The sequence below is a fragment of the Urocitellus parryii genome, chromosome 15, assembly GCF_045843805.1.
Source record: "Urocitellus parryii isolate mUroPar1 chromosome 15, mUroPar1.hap1, whole genome shotgun sequence".
In the NCBI taxonomy this organism is placed as follows: domain Eukaryota; kingdom Metazoa; phylum Chordata; class Mammalia; order Rodentia; family Sciuridae; genus Urocitellus; species Urocitellus parryii.
Genome location: NC_135545.1, coordinates 32,282,758 through 32,310,481, shown reverse-complemented (window position 1 = coordinate 32,310,481; position 27,724 = coordinate 32,282,758). Strand labels below are relative to the sequence as shown.

Sequence of the window (27,724 nt, the reverse complement as noted above, 5' to 3'; positions counted from 1 at the left end):
TCCATAACCTGAAAAGGCACACAGAGTAGAGATTGGAGCCTGTTTTTGTGCTTACCTGTATGTACCAGGTATGTGGGTAAATGCTTGAAGAAGGAATGGATAAAATGAATGGAGACATAATGAGAGCCAAAGATTTGAGGTATATGGAATTCATTTACTGGAAGAATATTATATCCAAAAATTGCTGCACCAAAATGTAGTGAGTTTCCTGACCATAGTTGTGTGTGGGAGCCTGGGTCACCAGGCAGACACAAAGCAAAGTTAATTTAGACATCAGAAGAGGACTTCCAAATATCAGAGCCTGGTTTCTAGGAAACAGCAGCCTGAGGAGGCTAAGAGATGTCCCTAAACTCTCAGCTGAGCAGCTTTGGAGCTGGGAGTTGTTCTACAATGTCCCAGCTTGTTCTGAGGACCCCAGACCAAAGTTTTGCCTTGTTTCATGGTTCAGTTTCCTGGTGCCTGCTTTGGGACGCTCAAAGTGCACTGAGGTTAGAGTTCTACCAGGCAGAAATTCTTATGTAAGAAGTTGTTGGACGAGCTTGTGGCCCTCTGTAATCTAAGAGTTTGATATGGACTGTTCAGATACAAAAGAGGAGTTATGGGCGTGACTTGGAGGTCCCAAGAGGTGCCAGAGGGAGGGAGAGCTTTCCTGTCATTTTAGGTTATGCAATTGGCCTGGGTAGGCAGGATTCAGGGGCAGGTCTTGAGCTTAGGTGCACTGCCTCTGAGCAGCATAGAGACTCACTGACCCCAGAGCGGCTGTCCTTCCAGGATGTGGCTCTATACTTTGGTCTTGACTTCTCTCTCTGCTTGCACAGCATGGGGTGAGTCCTTCTGAAATATAAATACCAGGGGACACAGGGGAAATCCTTGTCCTAAGCTGAGATGGGTGGCGATAACTAAAGGACAAAGACATGCAGCTCCATTTCCACAATCTTGTTCTCCTTCTAGACTTGGAACTGGACTTGAACTTGAAAACAGACTTGGAGTAGTGAAGCTCAGCCAGCCTTGGCCACAACAAGACTCAGGGGAATATAAACACCTGGCCCTCCTGCTTCAGGAGGGCAATGAGATAAACTCAAACTTCACTCATGAGGAACTAAGAGAGGTCCTCCCTCCCACTTCCGTGCTTGATTATTACAGCAGATCTGGCTCATGGAGAATGGCTTAGCAGAATATTAAAGGCATAATCTCAGGAACCCGACTAAGTAAATCTCAGCTCAGCACTTTCAAGCTGGGTGTCCTTGGGCCAGATACTTAACTTAGCTGTGCCTGGATTGCCTGTCTCTAAAATATGCATGAAGTAGTACCCACCTTATCAGGTTGAAGTGAGGATGATGCGGGTAGTGCTTTTTGAAGCACTTAGAATGGTGTCTGGTCTAGAGGAGGTAGAAAAAGGATAAAGGTATTGATCTAAAGTGAGTGTGTTATTAGGAAACTTGACATATGGTAATATCAGACCAGAAGACTTTGTTGAAAAGATAGTTTGTCACTCCAGTACCCAAGAGGTTGGGGACACCACTGGGGTGGACCAGACACAAAGGGACCTACTGAGGTCAGTCAGGAGGCAGAGGGAGAGGAGGCCAACAGGTACAAAACAGTTGTTTTGGTTTTGCCCAGAAGGGGAGAGGCAGAGGAAGCTGGTATAGGGTTGGCCAGTTGGAATTATTATTACTGATATTATTATTGTTATTATTATTATTATTATTGTTCTGGCTCGTAGTTCTGGGTGGTTTGGGCAGGAGGATACTGGCCCAGGTTATGAGACCATCATAAAGGAGGTGGCTGGGGTGTGGACCCAAGGAGCAGTAGTTCCTCAAAGATCAGAAAACTTCACAAGCCAAGGCATTAGAGACAGAAAATAAATCCACGGTTAACACAGGGGTTCAGCAAAATGGACCATAGCACACACCTGTGCCACTTTATGGACAGAGAAACCGAGACTCTGAGAAATGTCTTTTCCCCAGTTCTTGTGCTGGTCTGTTTCTGCTAAGAACTAGCAGAGTATTCTAGAAGAGTTTTGTGTCCTTTACTCCAGAATTGTTCTTGTTGCTTTTTGTCCACTAAATAAAACCCAATCCTTTAGCCTGGCATTCAAGGCCCTCCCTGACATGCACCTGCTCATTTCAGAGTTTCATCCCCTCCACCTGGGCTCCAGCTGTATCCACAGCCCACTCTGGTGGGCTCTAAGCCAGGCCCCGTGTTTTCCTGTCTCTGATTTTCTGAACCTCTGCATTTTCTTTGATTCCTGCTTCAGCCCCTAATTCTCTTCCTTCATTCTCTTCTCTCCTCAGCAAGTCCCGCCTCCCTGTGATCAGAAGGTCTTGCTCCCTCTTCCACCTCCTGCAGCCCCTCCCTGGACCCTTCCCTAGGACACACAGCCTATTTCTTCCCAGAATGAAGTCCAGAATGTGTGCGGCTCCTTTTTCCCAAAAGGTCAGCCAGCCTGAGAATAGGGCCTCCTCTTGTTCATGCTCTTAACCAGTAAGCAGCTCAGTACCAGGGGGATACTACTTCTAGAAGCTTCTAAGAGGGAAACGAAAGGCCCTGTTCATTCCCAGAAGCTCTTCTTTTGTCATTGACTTTGGACAAATTTATACCTCAATTCTAATTGACCTGGTCTATCAGCCCTTTCATTAGGCTGGACATTCTCCTCATCTCTATTTCACATAAAAAATACTGAGACCTAAAATTTAAATAATTTATTCAGTGTCACGTACCTAGAATGTGGCCAACCCCACCTGGAACCCAGGTCTGGCCTTTCCCCTCTAATGTCCTCATTGCTCCCCATGTCAGCAGGACACCCGTCCTCGCCCCCCGTGGTGGACACGGTGCATGGCAAAGTCCTGGGGAAGTACGTCAGCCTGGAAGGATCTGCGCAGCCCGTGGCCGTCTTCCTGGGCGTCCCCTTTGCCAAGCCCCCTCTTGGGCCCCTGAGGTTTGCTCCACCGCAGCCGGCAGAGCCCTGGAGCTCTGTGAAGAACGCCACCTCCTACCCTCCTATGTAAGTGGTGGCCTGTCCAAGGGGGGTTGTCCCTCGGTGCTGCAGGAGGGGGTGGAGGCTGTCCTGGGCTTGGCTCTGCTTTATTCTGGAATCTTCTGGAATCTTCTAGAACACTGCAAAGCCCTGAGGCCTTCTGGACCTCTCAGGGACCTAGAGCCCTTTATTCAACACTAGTTCTTGAGCATCTAATCTGTGCCCAGCTTGGCTTGGTTGTTAGAATCCATTGGTAAGCCAAAGAAAGATCCTGGCTCTATGGAGCTTCCAGTCCTTCAGGGACAGTGTGGGAGATAATGAAAAATGCTGAAGGTAAAAAATGAATTATGTCATGCTGTGTTGGAACATGCTTGGTGATTAGTACGTTGGAGAAAGAGCTGTTGAGCAGGTGAGAGAGATAAGAAGTAGTCATCTTTGTTTATTGAACCTTGGTGAGCTGGGAGTGGGGTGGGTGAAGGGGTGTGTCTGGGTGCATTGGAGGGTCACCTTGGTGAGTTCTCACCGCCCACATGTGTCTCCTTATAGTCATAGGCAAAGCAAAAGTTGTTGGGCCCAGGAACCCTGGCCAGTGGGGTACAAGCCCAAAGATACCAGAATTCCTCACGATCACCCTAGAGCCCCTCAGACACCTACAGGTGTCATTTACGACCTTCATCTTCTCCTCATTGTGGTATTTTTGGGAATGTCCAGAATCCCACTTTTGGCTGCCTTCTTTCCAGGTGTTTCTTTAAAAAATTAATATTCAGTTTTTAAATTTCTGATTGTGAGTGCCATACATACATATTGTAAATATGTTAGGAGATATAGAGAAGTGTAGGAGAGAAAATGAAAGTCACATGCGGTCCCACAATCTAGGAGGAACAGCTATTGACTTTGGAGATCCTGCTGCAGCCTTCCTGCCTTGAAAATGGATGGTACATACGGGTAGTTGGAATGACCACCTTACTCATGGATCAGTGTATCATCAACTTTGTCCTGTGCCTTTAAATATCCCAACCTGGCATTGAATAGCTGCATTGAATTTGGTATTGAGATGCAATTGATTTCCTCCATGTCTCGCTTGAGTTCATTAAGTTGGTTTTGATGTTTTTGACATCATCATGGACACAATGAGGAACATCATGTAGCTAAATCATGATACCCGTTTATGGATATTTGAGGGTAAGTTCCAAGAAATGGAATTTCTGAGTCAAAGAGTGTGTGCTTTTTGTTAAATTTCCCTCAAGAAATATTCTGTGAATATTCCTGCCAACAATAGATGAAAACCTCCATGCAGCAGACCCTTAGCAATGCTTGAGGTTATTAAAAGAATGCTTTTGGGCAATCAGGTAAACAAAACAGTAATACAACAATCAAACAATAATAACTATCATTTTGGTCTTTATGTTGCATTTATCTAAATACTTGGGAAGTTGAACTCTTTTCCTACTTTTAACACTTGCATTCTAGTTTTTGAGTCATATTCCTGCTGTGCTTGGAGATCTGGGAACAACTCCTAAGAGAGATCAACTGGAAGACATGTTTTCTGGCTCCACTCTTCTACTTGATAATCATGTCTTCCTGGCACCTGTGTGCCTTGGTTACGTCTTCTACATACTGGGGAGAGCAATGCTTGTCTTCTGTGTCTATTGAGATCCAGACATATTGCTTAGAACGTACTTGCAGACATCAATATTACATAGCATGGGTCTTCTTGGCTGTGTGAACTGGGGCAGGTTGTGAAACCTGTCTGTGACACAGTTTTATGATCTGTAAAATGGAGATAATAACAGATTCCTATATCCTGGGGCTGATCTGGAGCTTAAAGCAATTAGTGCATGAAAATAATTTAAATCAGGACCTGACTCATTGAGAGAACTCAACAATGTTACCAATTTCTTTCTTTGTTGGATCTTGGAGACCTTTCCTCAGGGCAGCCAAGAGTGGTTGCCTGGGATAGATAGGTTCATGATAGAATCTTAACGTGCCAGGGCTATAAGACACTTAGGAAAAGCACTCCTCTCATTTACACCTGGTGCATTGGGACCCAGAGCGGATGGCAATTCACCTAAGGTCACCCAGCACAGATAACTAAAGCAGGACTAGACTGCAGTTAACTGAGATTATCCCACAGGATGTCACCCGTAGCCTGCTTCAGGATAAATGTATTCCATCTTGGTTGCTGAAGTCTCCCATGGTTACCTGGTGGAAGAACACAGTCATCCTATAGGCCAAACATTATTGGGACCTTGTCCTGGGAATGCTGGAAATGTCAGCTCTCAGGGCAGGCCAGTGTGTGGGCAGCCTCCTTTCCTTGACCCAGGGCATCCCATAGGCTCCAGGAAAGGAAAAAGGGTGAAGTCCCTGTCACTCTGCATGATCTGGGGAGAGTCCCATGGTCCTCACCAAACTCCCATTGAGCTTCTCCCTCACTCCAGTGTCTCAAGTCCAGTGATAGCAGATCCACTGAGAAGCTTAAGGTCTGGCTCCAGGCCTCCAGCCTCCATCTGCCTGAACCTCAAAGCTCCTTCTTTCTTCTCTCCCAGGTGTTCCCAAGATGTAGTGGGGGCACAGAAGGTCTCCGATCTCCTTACCAACAGGAAAGAGAACATTCCCCTCCAGTTCTCTGAAGACTGCCTTTACCTGAACATTTACACTCCTGCAGACCTGACCAGGAGAAGCAGCCTGCCGGTGAGCGCGGGCCCCACTTGTCAGGGCTTGGGAGTTTCAGTGTCTGGGATCTCTGGGTCTGCAGGCCACGAAGGCAGCTTGGGTGAGGGGCACCACAGGCCATTGTGACTCAGGACCCAGAGGTTCCCGTCACCACAGGAAATACAGTGGCTCTTACCTCGGTTTCCCCTAGGGACTTCAGCCTCTGGGGGGGGGGATTGTGCTCCATCTGGAATGCACATTTCAGGTTTTTCATGTTCTCTCACAGGAACATAAGGACCAGAACGATGACTGTTGGTTTCTAGATTAAGAATCTGATCTCAGAGCAGTCTACTAGAGAAACTGAGACCCAGATGGGGGAAAGGAGGCCACACAGAAGGGTGACAGGACCAGAGCTTGGGGCTTCTCATCTTTAAACCAATGTCCCAGAGCAGGCTGGGAAGTGGAGCACGTGTGTCCCCTTTCTGCAGCACATACCCTGTGACCACTTCCACTGTCTCCTGTACACTGTCACTGTCCCTTGACAGAGGTGTGCGTGGGCAGGAGCTGGGCTGGGACAACCTTAGAAGCGCTGTCCTTGCTCAGGCCAGGCATCTGAGGTCTTATGGGAGATCATTTTCGTCACTAACTGCCGCTGGCTCAGGCTGATGCCCAGTGAGTCAGCGTTTTCCAAGAAGGAAGAGCCAGAGGTGGGCCGGCTGCCAGGAGCAGGCCAGGGGGTGAGGGATCTGCTGGAAAGACGTCATACCTGAACTGGACTAAAGAGGGGGTCAGCTCCCAGCTAGTCCCCCAGGAGTACTCTGGCATGGTTCCCAAGAGTTGGGGAGGAGGTTTGAACTAGGGACTTTTGAAGTTGGTCCTGCATGTGCTTGTTAGGCACAAGGCAGTGGGACAGGGTCCCTCAGTCACACACTTTTCCCACTCCTCCTGCTGTGGTGTGCTCAGTGACCCATCTGCCCAGCTGACCTCTGGGCTTAGGGGGAGCAGGGGCACGGCGCCTTGCCCAGCAGCCCCTGCCCTCCAGGTCTTGCCATCTGTTGGCACACGTCCTGGCCTCTCCAGCCTGTCTGTGCTGACCTGTCCTTGAGCTCACCTTCACTCAGGTGACCCTGACTCAGTCCCTCCCTGGGGACGGCAGGATCAGAGGTGCAGGAGGAACAGGGCTCTGGGAGCCTGGAGACACAGGGTCTAGATCTCCAGGGTCTGGGTTTGGATCCTGGGTCTGCCTTGGCCTGGCTGAGAGTCTTGGGCAAGTTCTCCACCTCCCTCAGCCTCTGCTTCCTCTCAGGGAAGATTCCCATGTGAGGATCTAATGATGGTGGTCGGGCATCATCTCGGGCTGGCTGAGTGAGCAGAGTGAACCCTCCTGAAACTTAAGTTAGAGCTACAGTGGGACCTTCTTCGTGCCTCCAGTGGACTCACTGTGCTAGGGCTGTGGCCCTGGGTGGCAGGGAGTTGGGCAACTCAGACCGTGGACTCTGGGGCCAATCAGTCTGGGTCAAGCCCTGCTTCAACACTTATTAGCTGTGGAACTTTGGACAGGTGAATTCTCACATTTCTTGTCAAAAGAGACAATATTAGTGTTTACCTTGTAGATAGTTAATTTCAAAGTACTTAAACAGTACATGGTCTTAGTTCATGTTATGATTCTTTTTTTTAATTACAAATATTATTATAATAATTCCCTGCTATGTGAACTCTTTAAATGCAAGAATTATGAATTTCAGATTATAATACCCACTCTTACAGTCTCTGGCATACAGCAAGCCTTTGGATAATGTTAGTCAAGTGACTGAGGCTTCCAGGATTGGTGATGTGAGGTGTTCTTAGGGGGGTGGGTAACATCTGGATGTGCAGGTGAGGCAGAGGCAGGTGCATAGGAAGGGTCACCTGGGGGTGGGGTTGTGATTCCTGAGGACATCATTCCTGCACAGGGGAGTTATTCCTCACTGGAGTTAATGCAGGTGCAGCTGAAGTAGTGCAGGAGCTGCCCCTTGCTTATGTCCAACTGGTTGACTGGTCCAGGCATGAGGACCATGGAGCATTGGGGAGAACACAGTGTCCTTGGTTATTGCTGTTCCTCTGGTGACATTGCAGTTTTAAGGGCTTTGGGAGGACATAGGTCTGGCATAAAGTTGGGTGCACTGAGTCGGGGGTCCCTGGGCCCTAAGCTGGGGGTGTTGGGGAGGAGAGAGACTGTCTTTGCAACCTTGCTAGACTCGGGGTGTTTTAGGCAGCTTTTTCGCTGCTGGGACTAAAGGATCAGTCAGCACAACTCTAGGGCAGGAAAAGTTTATTTGAGGGCTCACGGTTTTAGAGTCTTAGTCCAGAGAAGATCAGCTCCATTCCTCAGGGCTGGACGTGAGGCAGAACATCATGGTGGAGTGTGTGGCAGAGGTGATCCTGAAGCAGAGAGAGACTCCAGCTCCAGATTCAAAAGATATACCCCATAGCCATGCCCCCAATTAATCACTTCCTCCAGCCACACCCCACCTCCCTCTAGTTACCACTGGGCTAATTCCATAAGGGATTAATTTACTGATTATGTTACGACTCTCAGCAATCCAGTCATTTCTCCTCTGAACCTTTTTGCATTGTCCCACACGTGAGCTTTTGGGGGACACCTCATATCCAAGGTTAACACTGGTGGATGTTGCTACTGGCTTCTGTGAGTTTCAGTCAAGATGCAGGTGACAGACCTCTGAGGTCTTCTCCACTTGTGCTTCCTATAATTAGTGTCTGTGTTGCCCAGGTGATGGTGTGGATCCATGGAGGTGGTCTGGTGTTGGGCGGGGCATCCACCTATAATGGACTGCCCCTCTCTGCCCTTGAAAATGTGGTGGTGGTGACCATCCAGTACCGCCTGGGCATCTGGGGCTTCTTCAGGTAAGGCGCTGGACTCTCCTCTCTGCACAGTAGCCCTTGCATTGGTGAATATAAAGAAAAGAGTTTTATCTCACAGGTTTGAGTGGCTTCAATGGATTTCCCTTTGTGGAAGGCCTGTTATTCTGTATCACAATATGGTAGAGACATAAAGGGAAACTGTACATGCAGAACTCACCACAGTGAGATGGGGAGCCAGAAAGTGGGGTGTGGGGTGGTCTTGCTCTTTTTTGAACAACTCACTCCAGACCCCATGAGCTCTAGGTTAACCCCTCTCAGGTGGCACCCCAATGACCCGATCACCTTCCACCAGACCTCATCTTGCATAGGTTCCATAGCTGCTTAATATTGCCACAAAAGCTAGCAAAAGCTTCAGCACATGATCCCTTGGGAGACAAACCACACCCAAACCATAGAAGCCACAAAAGCAAAAAGGTGATGTCCTTGCTCATGAAGTGCTCTGCTAAGGTCCTTCCTAACGCACCCTTCGACCTTCTCACTCCCAGTCACACTTGGCCACTTGCTTCCAGGCTCTTGCATGTGCTGTGCCCTCTGCTGGCATGGATCCCCCAGCTGTCACACTCCTAATCACCTTGTGAGGCTCGGGCCTCCTGGTTGAGAGTCTCTGAAATGCTGCTCCTTCACCTGGGCCACTCGGGCACATGCAGTCCTCTGATGTAGGTCACTGTGCAGCTCCGGGGTGCGATGCCACATTCTGCTCTGGGAAAGGAAGCAGGGGCAGCGCCACGGAGGGAGCTCAGTGAAAGCTGGGCTGGCAGGGTTCTAGGGCCTTGCCACCAGGCTGTCTCAAAGAGGCAATCATTACCACAGGGCTCAGCGCAGGTCACATGACCTCTCAGCAGCAGCCACAGCAGGTGCCTCTCACACATCTGAAATGCCTCCTTCTCCTGGGCCCAGGTCACCGCCCACTCCCAGCTGGCTGCTCCTTCTCAGCTGCCTCACTGGCCCCTCCTGCTCCCCTTGCTCAGGCCTCTGGGTCTCCCTCTCCCTCCACTGATTCCCTGAGTGAGCAGCACTTGGAACCCCAGTTCCACCTTAGCTGGCCCCTCCTGCTGCCCTGGCTGTGCACAGGGCACCTCCACTTCACAGGGACAGACTCCCCTCACCTCCAGCTCAGCTCTCCTGCTGCCCCACAGCCCCTGTGCCTCTGGTGCAGCTGCCCCCTCCTGGGTGGTCAGGGTGAAGGCCTGGGGCAGCCTGGAGGCTCCTCTGTCCTCGCTCCCCACCTCGGTGGGCCAGCAGATCCTCAGGGCCCCTCCTGTAAGAGTTCAGAATCCAGCCCCTCTCCCCTTCATGGCTGCGTCTCTGGCTGGATCATGGTTGTAATCATAATCATAAACCTGTGACTTGGTCGTGGTGGCGGTCCACAGTGGCCAGTGATCACAAGAGGCACAGGGTGAGTCTCGCCCTGCCTCTGTTGAGGGCTCCCAGGTCACTGATGTTGACAGAGAAGTCCCTTCCAAGGCCCCCAGTGCCCTCTCTAGCTGCTTCTCACTCTAGCTACACTCACACATTGGTACCCTTGGCCCTGGGGCCTTCATACCTGCTGCTTCTCCTCCCCGGAATTTCTTCTTTGGACATTTACAAGACCTGTGCTCCTTTCATGCTGGTCTTTACCCAATGCCACTGCCCCACAGAGGCCTTTCCTGGTGCTGAGAATTGAATCCCCCCCACTGCCCCACACTGCCTCTGTCATTACCTCGAATCACCTTCACTCATGAACATTGTGTTCTCTTTTCATCTATTTGTGCTCTGTAGTGTGAGCTACAGGTCTTGCCTGTTTGGTTCCTAAGGATGCTGTAACTCTTAGACTGGTGTAGGGTGCATAGTAGGTGATCCTCAGCACATCATTGCTGGAAGAATGAATGGAGATTCCTTGCAGAGCAGTGCTACAGGGATGATAGTCAGGTGGTGACCACTGAGTCCCCAGCTCATCTCTGGTCCTGAGAGCTCTGCCATGACATCTCTAGTCCCACACCACCCTATTACCTTACAGCACTGGGGATGAGCACAGCCCAGGGAACTGGGGTCACCTGGACCAGGTGGCTGCTCTGCGCTGGGTCCAGGACAACATTGCCAACTTTGGAGGGAACCCAGGCTCTGTGACCATTTTTGGAGAGTCAGCAGGAGGAAAAAGTGTGTCTGTTCTCGTAAGTTCTCCTGCCCCTGCCCCACCCCTGAACCTCTTGGAGACCAGTGGATCCAGCCACAGGCACATTTGTTTACAAGTCTGGATTCAGGGTAGACTCTGCTCACTGCCTGGCTTTAGGTGGTGGAGAGTCAAGACCCCGACTCTCTTGGTCTCCAGGAAGCTCAGAGCTCGGCTTCATGTCCTGGGGCCACCAACATCTCTAGCTCAGCCTGCAACGGTGACTTTTCTCCTTTTTGATTTGATTTAGTTCTATTTCCTTTTCCTTATAATTTTGATATTAGGGCTCACCTCACTTCTCTTGGGAAACAGGGATGGTTATAAATTACAATGAGAAAGGGCAAAGATATAATTTAGATAAAGGATCCTTGGCTCCAAGGCAGATCTCCGTGTTGAGAGGACTGGAGCACCGAGAGCAGGCAGGGCCCTCCTCTAAGGTGGCCTGATGACATGTCCATGCCCAGGGTGAGGGCAGCAAACTCTGGGACAAGTTGCACTGAGGGAGGTGGGTGAGAGGATGCAGGGATGGGAGGTGATGGGAAGGATGGGGCATGGATGTGGGTCACAGACATAACTTGGGTCTTGAGATTTCCTGCTAGTGAGGGGAATGGGGCTGGAGGACACTGAGGGAAACTTTGGATGGTGCTGGGAGCATGAGAAACCCCTCTGTACCTCCGGGTCGAGCAGAGCGTCAGCAGTTTACATATTTTCCAGCTGGGTATTGTCCTCATAGCTGAATAATCAGGGCAAATATTTATACATTTTTAAAGAAGAGGATATGGAAACATACAAATAAAATGAAGAAGAAAATGATCATCCACAATCACACACCTCAAGGATAGTGACTGGGCATTTGGACCTGTGTTTTTCTGTCTGTCCATCCATCCATCCATCCATCCATCCATCATCTTTACCCATCCTCCCTTTCTGTTCTATCCATGTTGCATTTTTTCCCCACAAAATTTCCCTTAACATACTACCATAACGTAAACATTTCCTTAATGTAAACATTCTTATGCAATATTATTATTATTATTATTTACGGAGAGAGGAGGGGAGAGAGAAAGACAGACAGAGAGAGAGAGAGAGAGAGAGAGAGAGAGAGAGATCTTTAATATTTATTTTTCAGTTTTCAGTGGACACAACATCTTTATTTTATTTTATGTGCTGCTGAGGATTGAACCCAGCGCCCCTTGCATGCCAGGCGAGCGTGCTACCGCTTGAGCCACATCCCCAGCCCTGCAATATTATTTTTATAATTGTATAACATTCTGTTGCAAGAATGAAAAATTGTTTAGCCAATTTCACAATATTGGATCTTGGATTACTCTCAGCTTTTTTTTTTTTTTTTTACCATGTTAATAGCGTGAACATTTTTAGATATCTCTGTGCACCTCCAGGATCTTTTCCTTCTTTCTTTTTTGCAATCCCCTTGGCTTGGCAGCACATGCTCTGCCATTGAGTTATACCCCCAGCTCTTGTTTTTTTTTTTTTTTTTTTGCTACTCGGATTGAACTCAGGGTCACTCCACTACTGAGCCACATCTCCAGCCCTATTTTGTGTCTTATTTACAGACAGAGTCTCACTGAGTTGCTTAGCACCTTGCTTTTTGCTGAGTCTGGCTTTGAACTCATGATTCTCCTGCCTCAGCCTCCCAAGCGGCTGGGATTATAGGTGTGCGCCACCCCACCTGGTCCCACCTCGTTTTTATGGGATCATTTTTCTTAGGATAAATTTTGAATACTGCAATGTAATCTGGGGCTAGGAATTGCCTAGCTGGTTTCCCAATACTTTTGATTATCACGATGAGCATGTGCCAAAGGCTTCCTGTACTGTTCCTAACTCTGGGATCTGGCCTCATCCTATTGAGTTTCTCTTAGGAAAGGTGGGCCCCACATGGAGCTGGGAAGCAGGCCAGCATAGGTGAGGAAGTGTCATATCCACATGGTGCTAGATCTCCAGGAGAATGGGCCCAGGCAGAGGGGGCAGTTGGAGGGAGGCTGAAAGACAAGTGAGTCACTGATCTTCAGCTTGTGAACATAATCCTCCTCCTCTCCATGTCCCTGCCAGGTGTTATCTCCTCTGGCCAAGAACCTCTTCCACAGGGCCATTTCTGAGAGTGGCGTGGCCCTGAGTTCTCTTCTGGTCAGGAAGAATGCCAAACTTCTAGCTGAGGTAAGTCTCACCCTGGACAGTTCCCAAGCCCTTTCCCGTGTTCTCCTGGAATCCTCAAGGGGCTTCTTTCTCTTAGAACTCAAGTCTTCACGCTCAAAGGATACCACACATGTGAATGGCTTGGTGGAAGAGGCTCCTTTAGGGCCCACATTTAAATGATATTCTTTCTTTCTGAAGTGCAAATCATCTCATGCAGGCCTTTGGGAATTCTGCACAAGTTTTAGTGTGTGGAGACCTGGTACACTTTTAAGAAGGTCACATGTATTAATTCTCTTCATGAGACAGGTGCAACCATTAGCTTATCTATGCATAGGGAAACGAGTCCAAATGATTCGTATGCGGTGGAGATGGGAGTTAAATCAGAGAGTGGTATTCTGGATTCCATGCTCTTCACCACAACTCCACACAGCCTCACTTCAGACATAATTTTGAGAACATCATGCCCATTTTAGCAAAGATAAGGTAATGGAGACACATATATATAAAGATATATTCATATCACACAATTCCAGTTAGCAACAGAGGCAACACTCTATGGGGCTCAGAACCCACTCCAGCTGGTCTAGAGGATCTTAGCTGCTCCCTGCTGCCTTCAGAAGTTGACTTGCTATAGAACACCTTGTCTGTATGGAGACATTGCCCTTGAACTCTGCTGTTGACTGTGTTCTCTGCAGAAAGTTGCTATTACCGCTGGGTGTAAAACCACCACGTCTGCAGTCATGGTTCACTGCTTGCGCCAGAAGACAGAGGAGGAGCTCCTGGAGACCACGCTGAAAATGGTAGGTGCCTCCATCCCATGGCCCTTCCTCGTAGGCTTGACCCTGGGCTTCACTCTCCCACTCATCTTGATCCAAGTTGGAAATTTCTTTTTTTTATCTCTTATTATGAAATACTTAAAATGCAATAACCACACTAATTGTAGGGGTTTTCAGAAAAGAGTCACAATTTTTCTTGGTTGATTTAGAAGCTGTCTTAATTATAACACAGTAGTAGTCAAGTTTTCTAGATTTTCTGAGACTCTGTCTCATTTAGTATTCAAAACAATTATCTGTCATATCTCCAATTATATTGATATTATTTCATTAATCTTGTGTGAATCCATTCTTTACATTTCATTCATCTATTTTTATACCTTTTTAAGTTTTTTATACATTTTATTTGCATTTATTTATTTACTTCTTGTGGTGCTGAGGATGAAACCCAGTGCCTCACAGGCGCCAGGCAAGTGCTCTCCACTGAGCCAAACCCCAGCCCTCATTCTTCTTTGTTTTATCTGTCCATCATCCATGAATCATTGGTCCCACATACATCCACACTTCATTATCCAGTCCTCCAAAAGTAATGATCTCCCCTTCACCTATTATGAAGTTTTCACCTTTTGTCCATGTGTCCATCCAACTTCCCAATACTGTTTGCATTAACCAACTCACTTCCTCCTTCTGTATCTCCCTCCCTCCCTCCATGCTAAGTGTGTGGGAGAGCAATGTCAGGAGAGGTGATGCAGACATAAATTGAACATTGTCCCTGCTCAAAAGGGACAATACAAGGAGAAATGAAGCAATATACTTAGTGGTTTTGTGTGGTGGGAGGATAGAGAGGAGACACAGTCATTATAGTCATTATTAAGAGTGTTTCTTAGGGAAAGTGACATTTGAGGATTGATGGATTGTCAAGACAGTCTGTCGCCACAGGGAACTTAGTAGGACAAACATCCAGAGGAAAGACTGGATGTTTGTCCTACTAAGACTGCAGGGCTAATGGGAGCTACTTCCTAAGGGGGCGGAGGTCTGACTGTGAGCTTGGGGTCACTTGAGCCCCTGGTCTATCTTGACCTTGAACACCAGACAATACTTCTGGGCCCACAGGGCAGACTGCTAGCATAGTGCTCTGTATGTCCATGGATTGAGTTCAATATGGCCTTGGGAATTGAATCTTGGTTTACCGACTTAAATAAGGTGATTAAAGTTTTCAAAGAATTAAGACACAGCTATTTTGCGATACCTGGAAAGAAGCAAATACTTTAGCTATCCTCTACGTGGCAAAAAGGAACAAGGTTATATGTAAATAGATGGTGACCTTGGGGAAACCAAGAGACCTAAAATCTTGGAATCCCAGGACATATTTCAAAGATCTTTTGAATTTTTGGTGGAACTTTTTACATGATTAACGACTGGCCCAGTACACACACACACACACACACACACACACACACACACACACCACCCCTGGCCTGTGGGGCTACAACCCAGAATGGAGGAACCCCAGTGGTCCCTCTACATGTAGGGCAGGAAGTGAGGTATGGTTTAACATTTCAATCACTGCAATCTGAACACATAGCTAATCTGTTGGAATGTGCTTCAAAGAGCTATCTTAAATCATAGTTTTCTAACCCCCAATGAGAAAACTCTTTCCAAGGTGGCTTGAAGAAAAAGAATACATCTTATAATGGAATCTCCAGATAAGTGAGGAGTTCATGAGCAGATGGCTTAGGGCATGGCTGGATCCAGGTGTTGTTAAAATAGTGTTGAAATTGTGCCTGTCTCTATCCCTCAGCTTGACAATCTTCTTTGTTGGCTTCTCTCTGAAGTAGATTTGTCCCCTGGGGAGGTTAAAGATACATGTCCTGTCTGCTTAGAAACTGTCTATCTCAAAAGCCTCAGCAATAGGTTTGGGGTAAACTCTGTTGGAGTGACACTGGTTTGTACCCATCCTTGTACTCATCTGTATGTTGAGGGACTTGGAACACCCCAGGTCACAGAGAGATGCCTGAAGACATGGAGAGGACGTGGGGTAGAGGGAAGCAGGGGGAGAGAAATGCCATCTCCCTCTGGTGCATCCCACCTGCAATGCCATTTCCCCAGGAGCTGCCTCATCCACTCCAATGCCCAGGGACCAATATGTATGTTTTCTCCAGAGGAAAACGGGGTTCTATGCCAGTAAGAACGAGTAGAGGGAAGGATAACGAGGACAGGCAGCAAGAGCAGATGTCCTCCCTGCAGCTCCAGGGAGCCTGACTCTGGTCCCCAGGTCTCCTTTCCTGGCTGCTGCCTGCCCCTCCCCCATCCTACTACTCTAATCTGGGCTCATGTCCAGTGGGGTCTGTGTAGGGTCCTCTGCCTCTGATAGGGAGAACTTGGTAGCTCTGGGGCACACCTCAAAGGATCAGCTTTTATACCAGGAAGCTTCTCACCCACATCTTCTACCTTTGCCTTCACAGAAACTTTTTACTCTGGATATGCTTGGAGACCCCAGAGAGGTAAGGACCATTGGTTTCTTAATTACAGGTTTCAAATCTTATTAATACAATTAAGCTCTGATATGCTATGAATGAACGGATTCTCTTTTGTGGACTCATATTGCTGAGGCCCAGAGAGCAGAAGTAACTTAGCTTAGAGGGTAACATAGCTTAGAGGTCAGGAGGCAGGATTGGAACTCACCACCATGGCTCTCAGTGCAGTGCTCCCAGTCACAAAATATATATCTCCCAGGATGAGCTACCCTCTTCTCATTTACATTCCCTGTGGGATAAGTGTGCTCTACAACATCCTCAGGAGGCAGAGATAAATATATTAGGGGCTCAGAATCCTTCATTAAGGAGGACAGATGTTCTAGGAGGCCACAGGGCAAATTAGCTGTGCAGAAGGGGAGCCTGGGACCTCAGGCCTTAGGACACCACCTTCCTCCTAGGATCCAGGAAACTCCAAAAGTATCCTCCCATCTGCTTCCTCTTCCTCTCCCACCTCTCCACAGTTGCCAGGGTCTGGAGACTTAGCTTAGTGCCATCTTGCAATCCCTTCCTCTGCTCCCTCCCTGGGGATCCTCTGACATTTCTTGATCTTATGAGGATGAAATGAGATCTGTCTACTCAGACATTCAATAAGTGTTAAGGTGCCTTCTCAATGTAGGCACCTTGAGTGGTGAGCTTGATACCTCCTCAAAACTAATCGTTTCTCTAAAAGAGCTCAAGTTTAAGTATAGATGCAATATCTTTTGTAGGAGATGGTTTAGCAACAGGGATATGGCAGTGACAGGGACAAGATTCCCTGCCTTCTGGTGGGGGGAGATTGTAATAGAAAAGTAAAGAAACCATGTAGCATGCTGGCTGATGGTCAGAGTCAAGAGAGAAAAAGATATTGGGAAATGGGGATCAAGTCAGCCAATGGCTTAAATGTAAGCATTAGGATCAAGGGGTGGCCTGATGGGCAGTGACCTTGGGGTGGAGCTCTGAGTGGGCAGTGGAGGAAGCCAGCTGTCAAGAGGACTGGAGGAGGAGGGTTTCTGGCAGAGGGAACAGCAATGGCAAAGACCCTGATGCAGGAGGCCTTGTGTGTGGAGTGGAGGCTGATGGGGAAGCAGGGTGGAGGCTGGGGGTGTCCTGAGGTGGGATTGGGGTGGTCACTGGAAGGACTTGGACTGTGATCCTGTGGGATATGGGAGGTGCTGAGAGGGCTTCCAACAGAGTGTGGACATGATCTGAGGTTTCACAAAGGTCTGGTGACTACAATAGTCAGTGGGGGAAGGGGAGGGCAGGGGCAGGGGCAGCCCTGGGAGCTCAGTGCTCTGTAGCTGCACAGCAAGGGATCCTTGTAGCTCAGATCAATGGAGGAGCAAGAAGTCTGCCATCCAGACATTTCTGAAGGAAAAGATGACAGAACTTGCTGATATATGGTGTGTGAGGAGTCAAGGAAGAAGAGGAGAAGGAAGCCCTGAGTCCTTGACCCCACAACCCGTTGCTTCCGGCATTAAGCAGCTTTCTGGTACTATAATGGATATTTGAGATGATCAAGTTATAAAGAGGAGAAGGTCAATTGAGCTCACATTTCTGGAGGGTTTAATCCATGATTCCGTGAACCTGTTGCTTTGGGCCTATGGCAGCACATCACCCCAAGACTGGGAGAAGAACAAAACCACTCACCTGCATCTGGGGCTCTGGGGTAGAGAGAGATGGACAAAGAGAGGGAGGGAGAGAGGGAGAGGGAGAGACTTGGGAATTTTTATATACTGAGGGCACATGCCCAGTGACCTGAAGATTTTCTACTAGGCCCCATATCTTCAGGTCTCCACCCCTCCCACTACTACCACATGCTGAAGGTTAAGCTTCAACACATGGGCCTCAGCAGCCCGATTGAATTAGTTCTTCATATCTGAGTGCCAGGGATGTGCCAGAGATTGTGCAGAAAATGTGCTCTATCCTCTGAGCCTTTCTCTTGTTCCTGTTCTGCGGCCCTCCTTCAAGCCCAGGCCTCTGTGACATTGCTGGAATTAGTCCTGCTCACCTCTGTCCCTTGCTTATGCTATTTCTACTGCCAAGAGCTTTCATAACAAAAGCCCATGCAGATGCCAAACACCTGATCCAGGTGCCCTGCAGACACTTCCTTCAGAGGAGCTGCTCCTCCTGCTGGCTTCTGGGCAGGCCTCTCAGAGCCATGCAGCCTTGCTAAGGCACCCAAACCCTGCCCTCTACTGTCAGCTCAGGGAGCAGGATCTGGCCCTTGTCTTGATCTATTACTCCCCCATATAGGGAATCAAGTCTCAGTGTAGGCACCTCGAGTGGTGAGCTCGATACCTCCTCAAAACTAATCGTTTCTCTAAAAGAGCTCAAGTTTAAATACAGATGCGATAGATACTCCTCAGTTACAGATTTAGTATTTGTGAATTCACTTCTTTTCTAACACATTTTTGTAACCACCAGATCAATATATTGACACATTTGTGGTCATTTGAAACATTAAATGCAAAGCAGTAAGGAGTTGAGTTTCTGTGAGGTCCATGTTCCCCTCTGAGGTCACACAAGGAAATACCCAGTGTCTTGTTTCATCTCTCTTGCTAACAAGTACCCTTCTTGTGGTCTATATAGCACTGCTTCTTTTGCAGTATTTGCTTTTGTTGGTGATTTCTCTGTTTATAATGACTCTAAGGCATAGTGAAGAAGTGCTGTCTAGTGTCCCTAAGCATGAGAGGCTGTGCTGTGTCTTGAAGAGAAAATACATGTGATAGTAAGCTTTGTTCAGGGTGTGTACGGTGCTCTTGGCCATGAATTCAATATTAATGAATCAAGAGTACAGTCCATCCAAAGAAGAAGTGGAGATTTGCCTGTCTGTAAGTGAGGTCAGTCTGGAAAGCTGTCATGCATCATCTTTGTGGAGACACAACCATGGGAAAGATGGAGAAGCAGCTCCATGTTTAAAAAGCAGAGTGGACAGCAGTGTTGTAAGGCAGGAGCTGTAGAAATCTGCAGTGATGTTACCCAAGGTTGAGAAAATGTTAAATGAGTCCCAGCTGGTGTTTTATTATAAATGGATTCTGCATGTAACGAATTCTTTGTAAGAGATCTATATCATATGACATGTCTAAAGAGCAACCCACATGGAGACGAGAGTCTCACAGGGCCTTGATTCTGGACTTCCCTTTGGCCCAATGGCCCAGCTATTTGCTCATTCAGCACTCACTGTGATCTGACTAACACGACTAGGACAGTGAGAATAGAGTGCCTGTGTGTGCGTTTAAAATTGAGATGGTTATTATCATTATTTATATGTAATATATATTTTGGGTGATATATTTCCCATTCCCGACCTCTATCACGTTGCCATTCCTAGCTTCCTGGTTAAAATTCTCCCCTCACTGTGTGACAGACTTAGCTCCCTTCTGAGTTTTGTGGCCCTGCCCAGAGTCATGGAAGTCTGTGGTGGTGGCGTGATGACTGCTCTGCTCTCTTTCCCCAGAGCACTCCCATGATACCCACTGTAATGGATGGTGTCGTGCTGCCCAAGACACCAGAGGAGATTCTGGCTGATAAGACTTTCAACACTGTCCCCTACATTGTGGGAATCAACAAGCAAGAGTTTGGCTGGATTTTGCCCACGGTGAGAATGTACAGACCTCTTACACAGACTCCTCCTCCTCCCCCATCTTCCCTCTGACATCTGGACCCAGAATGTCTCTTTTCTCCAAGGCCCACTCTGAGTCTGGGAAACTTCACCACTGGTCTGAGTGGACACTGGACATTTCTTTGTAAATCTTCTCTGGGATGGTACAGCTCTCTTGACTGGTACAGCCCTGTGGGCCCTGTGGACCCTTCTCCCCAAGCACTCATTGATTGTCTTCCTAATAAGGAATACTGACTTGTTCAGGATGGGAGGGTCTGCAGAAACCATAATAGTGCACACTGAGGAGGTCTAGAGGCAAAGAAGCAGGAGAGCTAGATGTGAGCACAGCAACTTCTTCCTTGGGCTTGGACTCACAGGTCCTAGGGGTTCCCATGGGTGCTCCCAGGCACTTCTCTGGAAAGAGTTGGAGGAAGTTGGTTATATGTTAGTTACATCGGCTCCAAAAAGCCAGGTTTTGGCTGGAGAAGATCCCATTTTGACTAGAAAGCATTGAGATTTCTCATGTAGGTGTTTCAAGGGGGCTTAGGGTCATCCTCGGCCATGGCCTTAGCCTAAAAAAGCCAGGCTAGAGTGGGATAGAGTGCAGAGTGCAGAGGTTGAACAGCATCTTCACAGGTTGGGAGTTCTGCAGTTCTCACTTCGGAAGGATATTAGAGGTTATGCCAAAGAAATAATTCATCGTGATGGATTTCGACTTCACGAGACATTGGAGTGTGAAGTAATGGCCTGTGCTCTCTTGTTTTGAGCTGTCTGCTTCAGCACTACCCTGGCTTCAATTTCTCTCAAGGCCCGGATGACCATGTGCCCCCTAGCCTGGTATTTATATGTTCAAGTCATCCCTTTTATATACCTTGAGTTTCTATATACAAGTCCATTTCCTTGAAATTTTTTCAAACTAATGAATGCACCTGCACATCAAGACCCCAAGAGGACCTTCACAGGCATTGGCTTGCTAGGTTCTTCTTGTTAATTCCTGATGATTCAGAAATGCTTAACCCCTTTTTTAATAGATGTTGGGTTTTCCCATCTCTGAAGGCAAGCTGGATCAGAAGATGGCCACGTCACTCCTGCAGAAGACTGGCTCTCTTCTGGTAAGAAGTCGAAAGAGTTATGGGAATTGACTGAGAAACAAAGAACAGCTGGCCTTGCCCTGTGTCCCAGACCAACTCAATGGCAGAAGAAAACCTGACACCTGTGTTCCTTCCCCATCTGTCTGCCTTTCCCTCCCCACCACCCCAGGAGGGATTTGCACAGGGCCCAGGAGGTTCACATCCAAGGAGCCTTCTGCATGGCTCTCCATGTGGGGGATCTCATTCTTGATGTATTTTAGGAGATCCAAGATGAACTGACTCAAATGGCCACTGAGAAGAATTTTAGAGGGACAGACGACCCTGTCAAAATCAAAGACCTCTTCCTGGAGTTGATTGGAGATGTGTTATATTGTATCCCATCCGTGACTGTGGCCCGTAGTCACAGAGGTAAGGCACAGAGGTTGCATAGGAGAGGGACACTGCCACCTCCCGATATCCAGTCACCTGTGGGCAAAGAAAGTGGAGGAGGAGCACATACAGTGCAATAAGATGTTCAGAGAGGGGAGACAGAGAAGGAGAGGGAACACATTCATAGAACTTTTTAAAATCACAAATTGACAATATTTGCATAAACTTATGGAGTGCAGTGTGGTTTTGATTTATGAATACATTGTTCAATAATTCCATCAAACTGGTTAACAGACCCATCTCCTCAAATACTTGGCATTTTTTGCAGGGAGAACACTTGACATTTCCTTTCAGTAACTATTCAGTGCAAAACACTCTATTATCAACTGTGTTTACCACACTGTCCAGTAGAACAACATCAAAAGGGAAGACCAACATTTCCCCAACTGGTATTTTGTACTCTTTTAACATCACTCTCCTTTCTTCCTCATCTCTCCCCTGTTACCACCATTTTATTCTTTCTTCTAAGACTTCTATTTGAGCTGTAATTTGTCACATGTGGTACTTGTCTTTCTGAGCCTTATCTCTCTCAGCATGTTGGTCCCCATTTCAACACGTTATCTCAAATGATATCATTTTTTTTTATTTTTAAAGACTAAATAGTGTTCCATGTGTTTCTCTACCACATTTTCTTTATCTTTTCATCTGTTGATGGACATAGTTAATTTCATGGTTTGGCTCTTGTGAGTAGTTCTACTGTGAACATGGGGTTGAAGAGATCTCTCCAACAAACTGCTTTCAAATCTTTTGGGTAGATACTCAGAAGTGGGGTTGCTGAATCACGTGTTGATTCTGTTTTAGTTTTTCAACAACCCCAAACTTGTTTGACATCTGTACCAACAGTATTAAAGTGTTCTTTTTTCTTTTCATCTTGGTTAATATTTTTCCCTTTTATTTTGATACCTGGAATTGAGCCCAGGGGTACTCCACCACTGAACTTCATCCCCAGCTCTTTTTGTTTCGAGACAGGGCCTTCCTAAGTTGCCGAGGATGGCTTTGAACTTACAATCCTCCTGCCTCAGCCTCCTGAGCTGCTGGGATTACACATGTGCCCCATGGTGCCAGGTCACCCTTTTTCCTTTTCCATTGTTTTTGATAAAAATCATTTGGACTGGGGTGGGTGATACCTCATTGTACTTATAGTTTGTGTTTTCCCAGTGATTAGTGACATTGAGCACGTTCTCATCTACCTGCTGTTCATTTATATGTCTTCTTTTCAGAACACAGGGCCCTTACCCACTTTTAAATTGGCTGTTTTGTTTTGTTGCTGTTGTCCAAAGGCCCTGCAGAGCTTATATTTAACTCTTTAATGCATTATCGCTTGCAAACCTTTTCTCCCGGTTTGCAGGTTGTTTTTGCACACTGTTCCTTGTTTTCCTTGCTTGAAGGAGCTGTACAGTTCGATGAAATCTCATTTGTCAGTTTTCACTTGTGTTGTCCCCACTTTGGGAATCAAATCCAGAGTCTTGCATCCAATTTTTAAGTAATTTTTGTTTATGGTGTGATATGAGTTTCAATTTCCTATTTCTTCAGGTCAAAAATTCAGTTTTCTCAATATTCTTTATCCAAGAGACTGCCTTTTCCCATTTTGTATTCTTAGCACCTTTGTCAAAAATCAGTTGACTGCACATGCATGGGTTCATATCTGGGCTCTCTGGTGTGTTCCATTGATAGATGTGTTGATTCTTTTCTTCCAATAGTGTGTTATTTTAATTACCATAGTTTTTAGTATACTTGAAATCAACTGGGGTTACATCTCTAGCTTTTTTTTTTCCACTCATGATTACCTTGATCCAGTTTTTTGTTTGTTTTATGTGAATTTTTTACTTTTTTCCCTGTCTGAAGAATGATGTTGGAATTTTGATAGTGATTTCACTGAACCAGTAGATCACTATGACTAGCATGGATATTTTAACAATATTACTTCTTCCAAACTGTAATCATTGGGTATCTTTTCTTGATTTTTGTCTTCTTCATTTTCTTTCATCAGTGTCTTATAGAAACACAACACTTCAGTTAAATTTATTCCCATTGAGTTTTACCTTGTTATAACTACTATCTATGGGTTGTTTTCTTGATTTCTTTTCTTTTTTTTTTTTTTTTTTGGACAGTTCAGTGTGAGTGTATAGAGAATTTTGCATGTTGATTTTGTATCCTGCAATTCTACCATATATGCTTGCTAGTTCTAACCATCTTGCAGGAAAATCTGTGGGGTTTTCTACCCATAAGATCATGTCATCATTGAACAGACTGTTTCATATCTGCCTTTCCTAGTAGGATGTCTCTATTATAGTTTTTTAATTTAAATTCTGTTTTCTGATATAATGAGAGCTGCCTCTGTTCTCTTGGTTTTCATTTGTGTACAATATCTATTTCCATCCCTTCATCTTCAATCTACATACATCTTTAAAAACAAGATGAGTCTCCTGTGGGAAACATATATACGTGGCTCTTGTTTTCTAATCTGGTCACTGTCCTTTTTGTTGGAGGATTTAATCCATTTATATTCAAGACAATTGCTGATAGCGAGGTATTTACTGATGCCATTTTGTCACTTGTTTTCTGGTTGTTTTTAAAATACCTTTTTCTTTCTTCCCCTTTTGATGTCTTACTTTGTGCTTTGATGGTTTTCTGTCATGGTTTGCTTTGAATTCTTTCAATTTTTGTTTTGTGCTTCTATTAAAGATTTTTGCTTTGTTGTTACCATAAAGCATACTTATAACATTTTACACTTATACCAGCCTATTAATAACTTTAATCACATAAAAATTCTGTACTATATCCTCATGCATTATATTTTTGATATCAGAATTCATGTATGAATTTTGTGTTTGAATTTGTCATAATTTTTTTCAGATATAGTTTTATTTCTATCATTAACTTTTGTACTTTAACATGTTTTATTTTATTAGTGTCTTTGTTTCAGCTTAATGACCTCTCTTTCACAAAACCTATAGGGTGTGTCCAGAGGTAATTGATTTCATAAGCTTTTGTCTGGGAAAGTTGTTATTTCTTCCTCATTTCGGAAAGATAACTTTCTTGGATACAGTATTACTGAGATAAAGAAACAGATTATTCCATCTCTACATATAGGTTCATTTAGATATCCTCATTTTTAAACAAGCAGCTTGGATATGCTTCACTCTTGTCTGAATGGGTGAGAACAGCCCCGGAAATGCTCAAAACTGGGCTGAATATAAGGTTGTAGATTATGCTTGAAGGAATGAGCTCTATTGTATTTTCAATGAACACACCCAGCATCTTTAGTTGATACATTGTGTACTTCCATTATGTAAAACAACAAACCAAATTCTTTAGTAGAAAAGCAAAGTAAAAATACAAAGACTTCAAAGCATACAGAAATATCTGGCCCAAGTCCCATTTCCTCCTCAACCAGCTTTGAGGCAAGTGACTGTGCTTTCCCCAAACTGTCTCTCTCCCATGCTGATAGCCAGGGGCTTCCTGTACAGCCAGAGACCTTGAGATCATCCAGCTGGTGATGTGAACTATGCACAAATCTGTGTCTTCTCAGATGCTGGAGCCCCCACCTACATGTATGAGTTTCAGTATCGCCCGAGCTTCGTATCAGACATGAGACCCAAGACGGTGATAGGAGACCATGGGGATGAAATCTACTCAGTCTTTGGGGCCCCAATTTTAAAAGGTAACAGCTCTGTGCTTGGCTGTGATCTTGCAGTCAGGAGGTCTGGGTTTCAGTCTTGCTTTGGTGGCCTTGAGCAAGTTCTCCTGCTGTCCCAGGCTTAGCTTCTGACTCACTGTAATGGGCCTGAGCTACACGGGGCAGTTCCCAGCCTCTCTACTGTGCAAGGAGGAGGCACATCCATGTGTCCTGAGCCAGAGTCACTCTCAGAATCCTGAACTGTGATATCAATAAGAGAAGCTGTGGGCCCCCTGCAGGGCACTGTTCCAGGTCGAGAATGCCGCTCTTGATTTTTCATTCAAAGAAGTATATTAGGATGTGGGGGGAGGGGGCCAAGGTCAGAATTGTGCTCAACTTGAATCCAGTGTCATATGTGTCTTGTCACTCAGTCTTCTAATATATCTAAATTTGCATATTACCATCTATGTTTGATAATATACTTTTTCAAAACTTTCCATAAGTGTCTTAAATTAATGAACTCTCAGCAGTTGCACATGACTTTTGAGCCACTTTATGACCATTCAGGGCACACCTGCACCTCTGGGTGCCTCCCAGTTGGGTAGCTCCTTAGTGTCATTGCAGTCTGATGTTTCTTAGACTCCGTGAAAATGTGGCTGTGTTTCAAAAACCCAAGAGCCAGCAATCCTTCAAAGCAGAGGAAACTTCTTATGTGGCCTTTGTACCCTGAGTGGGGAGTGACAGGCAGGTGGGCACAGAAGACAATGGCAGTCATTGTCCTAGTGGACTGCATGCCGTGGCCAATTACTAGACCAGCTGTTCTCAAGCTGAAAGTGCACACCAAGGGACAGGGTCTTCCTGAAATGCACATTGTCTAGGAGGCACAGAGTTAGGGCCAAGAGTCCATCCCCTCCCTCCCTTCCTTTCTTTTTTCTCATTATAATCATACATAACGGTGGGATTCATTAGCCATATCTGTGTGTGCACATAACATCATTTGTTTAAACTCATTCCCTAATACCTTCCCTTTCCCTCCCCCCTTCCCTACAAGCTGCCTGTCCTACAAACTCCCAGGTGCTGCTGCTGGCCCACACAGCCCACTTTGAGTAGCAAAGCATTTTTTTCCTTCTGCCCCAACAGGGGGCACCTCAGAAGAGGAGACCAACCTCAGCAGGATGGTGATGAAATTCTGGGCCAACTTTGCTCGCCATGGGTGAGGCTAGTGGCAAAGAGGTAGCAGGGTGGGTGGGTGGGGTGGCAAGTGGTGGGGCCTACCTGTTGGGAAAGAGGGGCTTCTAAAGTTTGACTGACCAGATCCCTGACCCTGTGACCACAGCATGGTGACAGTTAATGCACAGGCTGCTCTAGGAGATGGAGAGCTCCCTGTCTCTGGAGGTGCATGTGCCTCTTGGCAGAAGCTCCAGACAAGTCTCAGAATATTGTTGGGACCACTAGCAGCTCTGGGCAATTTCTGTTTGATTTTGTTCCTAGGAACCCAAATGGAGAGGGGCTGCCCCATTGGCCAGAGTATGACCAGAAGGAAGGGTACCTGAAGATTGGAGCCAACACCCAGGCAGCCCAGGGGCTGAAAGAGAAGGAGATGGCTTTGTGGACTAAGCTCAGAGCCAAGAAGCCTCCTCAGAGAGAACACGTGGAATTGTGAATGGGAGGCCAAGCCAGCCTCAGGAGACCAGAGGCGCCCCAACGGGGGTGTTCTGCAGGAGGTGTTTGTAGACCAAGGAGACATCTTATTGTGGAAGCTGGAGAACTGTGTGGTGTAGGTGGGGACAGTCCAGGAGGGGGAGTTTTTGTACTTGTGGCCTTGAATGTTCATGTGGAGACCAAATCAGAGTCTGTGTCTTGAACTATAGCTGAATTCATTCTCTCAGAGAGATGTCATCATACATGTAAGAAGAATCACTATCCAGAGTTTAGTACCATGCTAAAGGCCAAATATGGAATAATATGGGAATATAAAATCCTGGGGCACCACAGACCCACGGGGGAACTCAAACCCACATAGACTCATTTCCAAGGATGTCTCTCGGATGCTCATCATAAAGATGGTGGGCAGTTTGTAAAACCAGACTGGAAGGCCTTTCTCTAGGGGTGTAGACATGAAGTCCTGCTCAGACCACCCTCCTTCCATATCCCAAGTCCTACAACCATTAGGGAGAAAAGCTATGAATTTTCCTTCAGGTCCCTGGTGATTCTGCTGAGATTGAAGAAAAGGGAAATTTAGAAACTCTCTGGGAGAACCCTTAGGAAACTGTTCTGGTTTGAGATCATTAGAGATCCTTTCTGACTGGGAAGGGTCAGTGAAAGAACAAACTGGGCTCATTGTTGGGGAAAATGCTCGTTTATTGAGGAACAGCTCTGCATATTTATAGAGCCGAGGGTTATGACAGTTATGACAGTTTAACAGTTTAATGGTTTGATGATTGGCATGGGGTGCTTTCTGATTGGTGGGTAAGGATCATGTGAGCCAGCAGGGCTAGTTTGATTGGTGGGTAAGGATCATGTGAGTCAACAGGGCTCACCATTGGTCGGCTCTTCTCGGGGGATGGGGAAGTTAGTCTTTGGAGCTGGGGTGACTCCCAACATTCCCCCCTCTTTGTTATTAAATGAGAGTGGGCATTGACTCATTATGGCTACTTCTTATTGAGATGGGACGGTGTGGGAGAAAGAGAGGAGGGAAGTAAGGAACCCTCACAGGAAGGCAGAAAAGACAGGTATAACTTCAGGAACCAGATCAATGAAGGTTCCTTGACACCACAAATCCATGATGATGTCAGTCCATTTGGCATAGGTCTCGACTGGAAGTAGCCAGGAGTTGGTTAA

The 27,724-nt window shown here is 46.5% G+C and overlaps 1 protein-coding gene across 4 annotated transcripts; it reads left to right on the top strand.

Annotated features, from left to right (window-relative positions):
* The first annotated feature begins 750 nt into the window (after positions 1-750).
* On the top strand, positions 751-26,697 carry LOC144250327 (liver carboxylesterase 1-like). 4 transcript variants are annotated; one of them, XM_077792899.1, is made up of 14 exons: positions 751-824; positions 2,800-3,004; positions 5,524-5,668; positions 8,400-8,533; positions 10,548-10,701; positions 12,771-12,875; positions 13,550-13,654; positions 16,093-16,131; positions 19,601-19,741; positions 20,776-20,856; positions 21,096-21,243; positions 24,797-24,928; positions 26,024-26,096; positions 26,375-26,697. In XM_077792899.1, the coding sequence occupies exons 1-14, from the start codon at positions 773-775 to the stop codon at positions 26,544-26,546; spliced, it is 1,686 nt and encodes a 561-aa protein (XP_077649025.1). In that variant the 5' UTR covers positions 751-772; the 3' UTR covers positions 26,547-26,697. The 4 variants fall into 4 exon arrangements, with proteins under 4 accessions (XP_077649025.1, XP_077649026.1, XP_077649024.1 ...); XM_077792900.1 differs by having other exon boundaries at positions 12,771-12,879; positions 13,554-13,654; XM_077792898.1 differs by having other exon boundaries at positions 2,797-3,004.
* Positions 26,698-27,724: the final 1,027 nt, after the last annotated feature.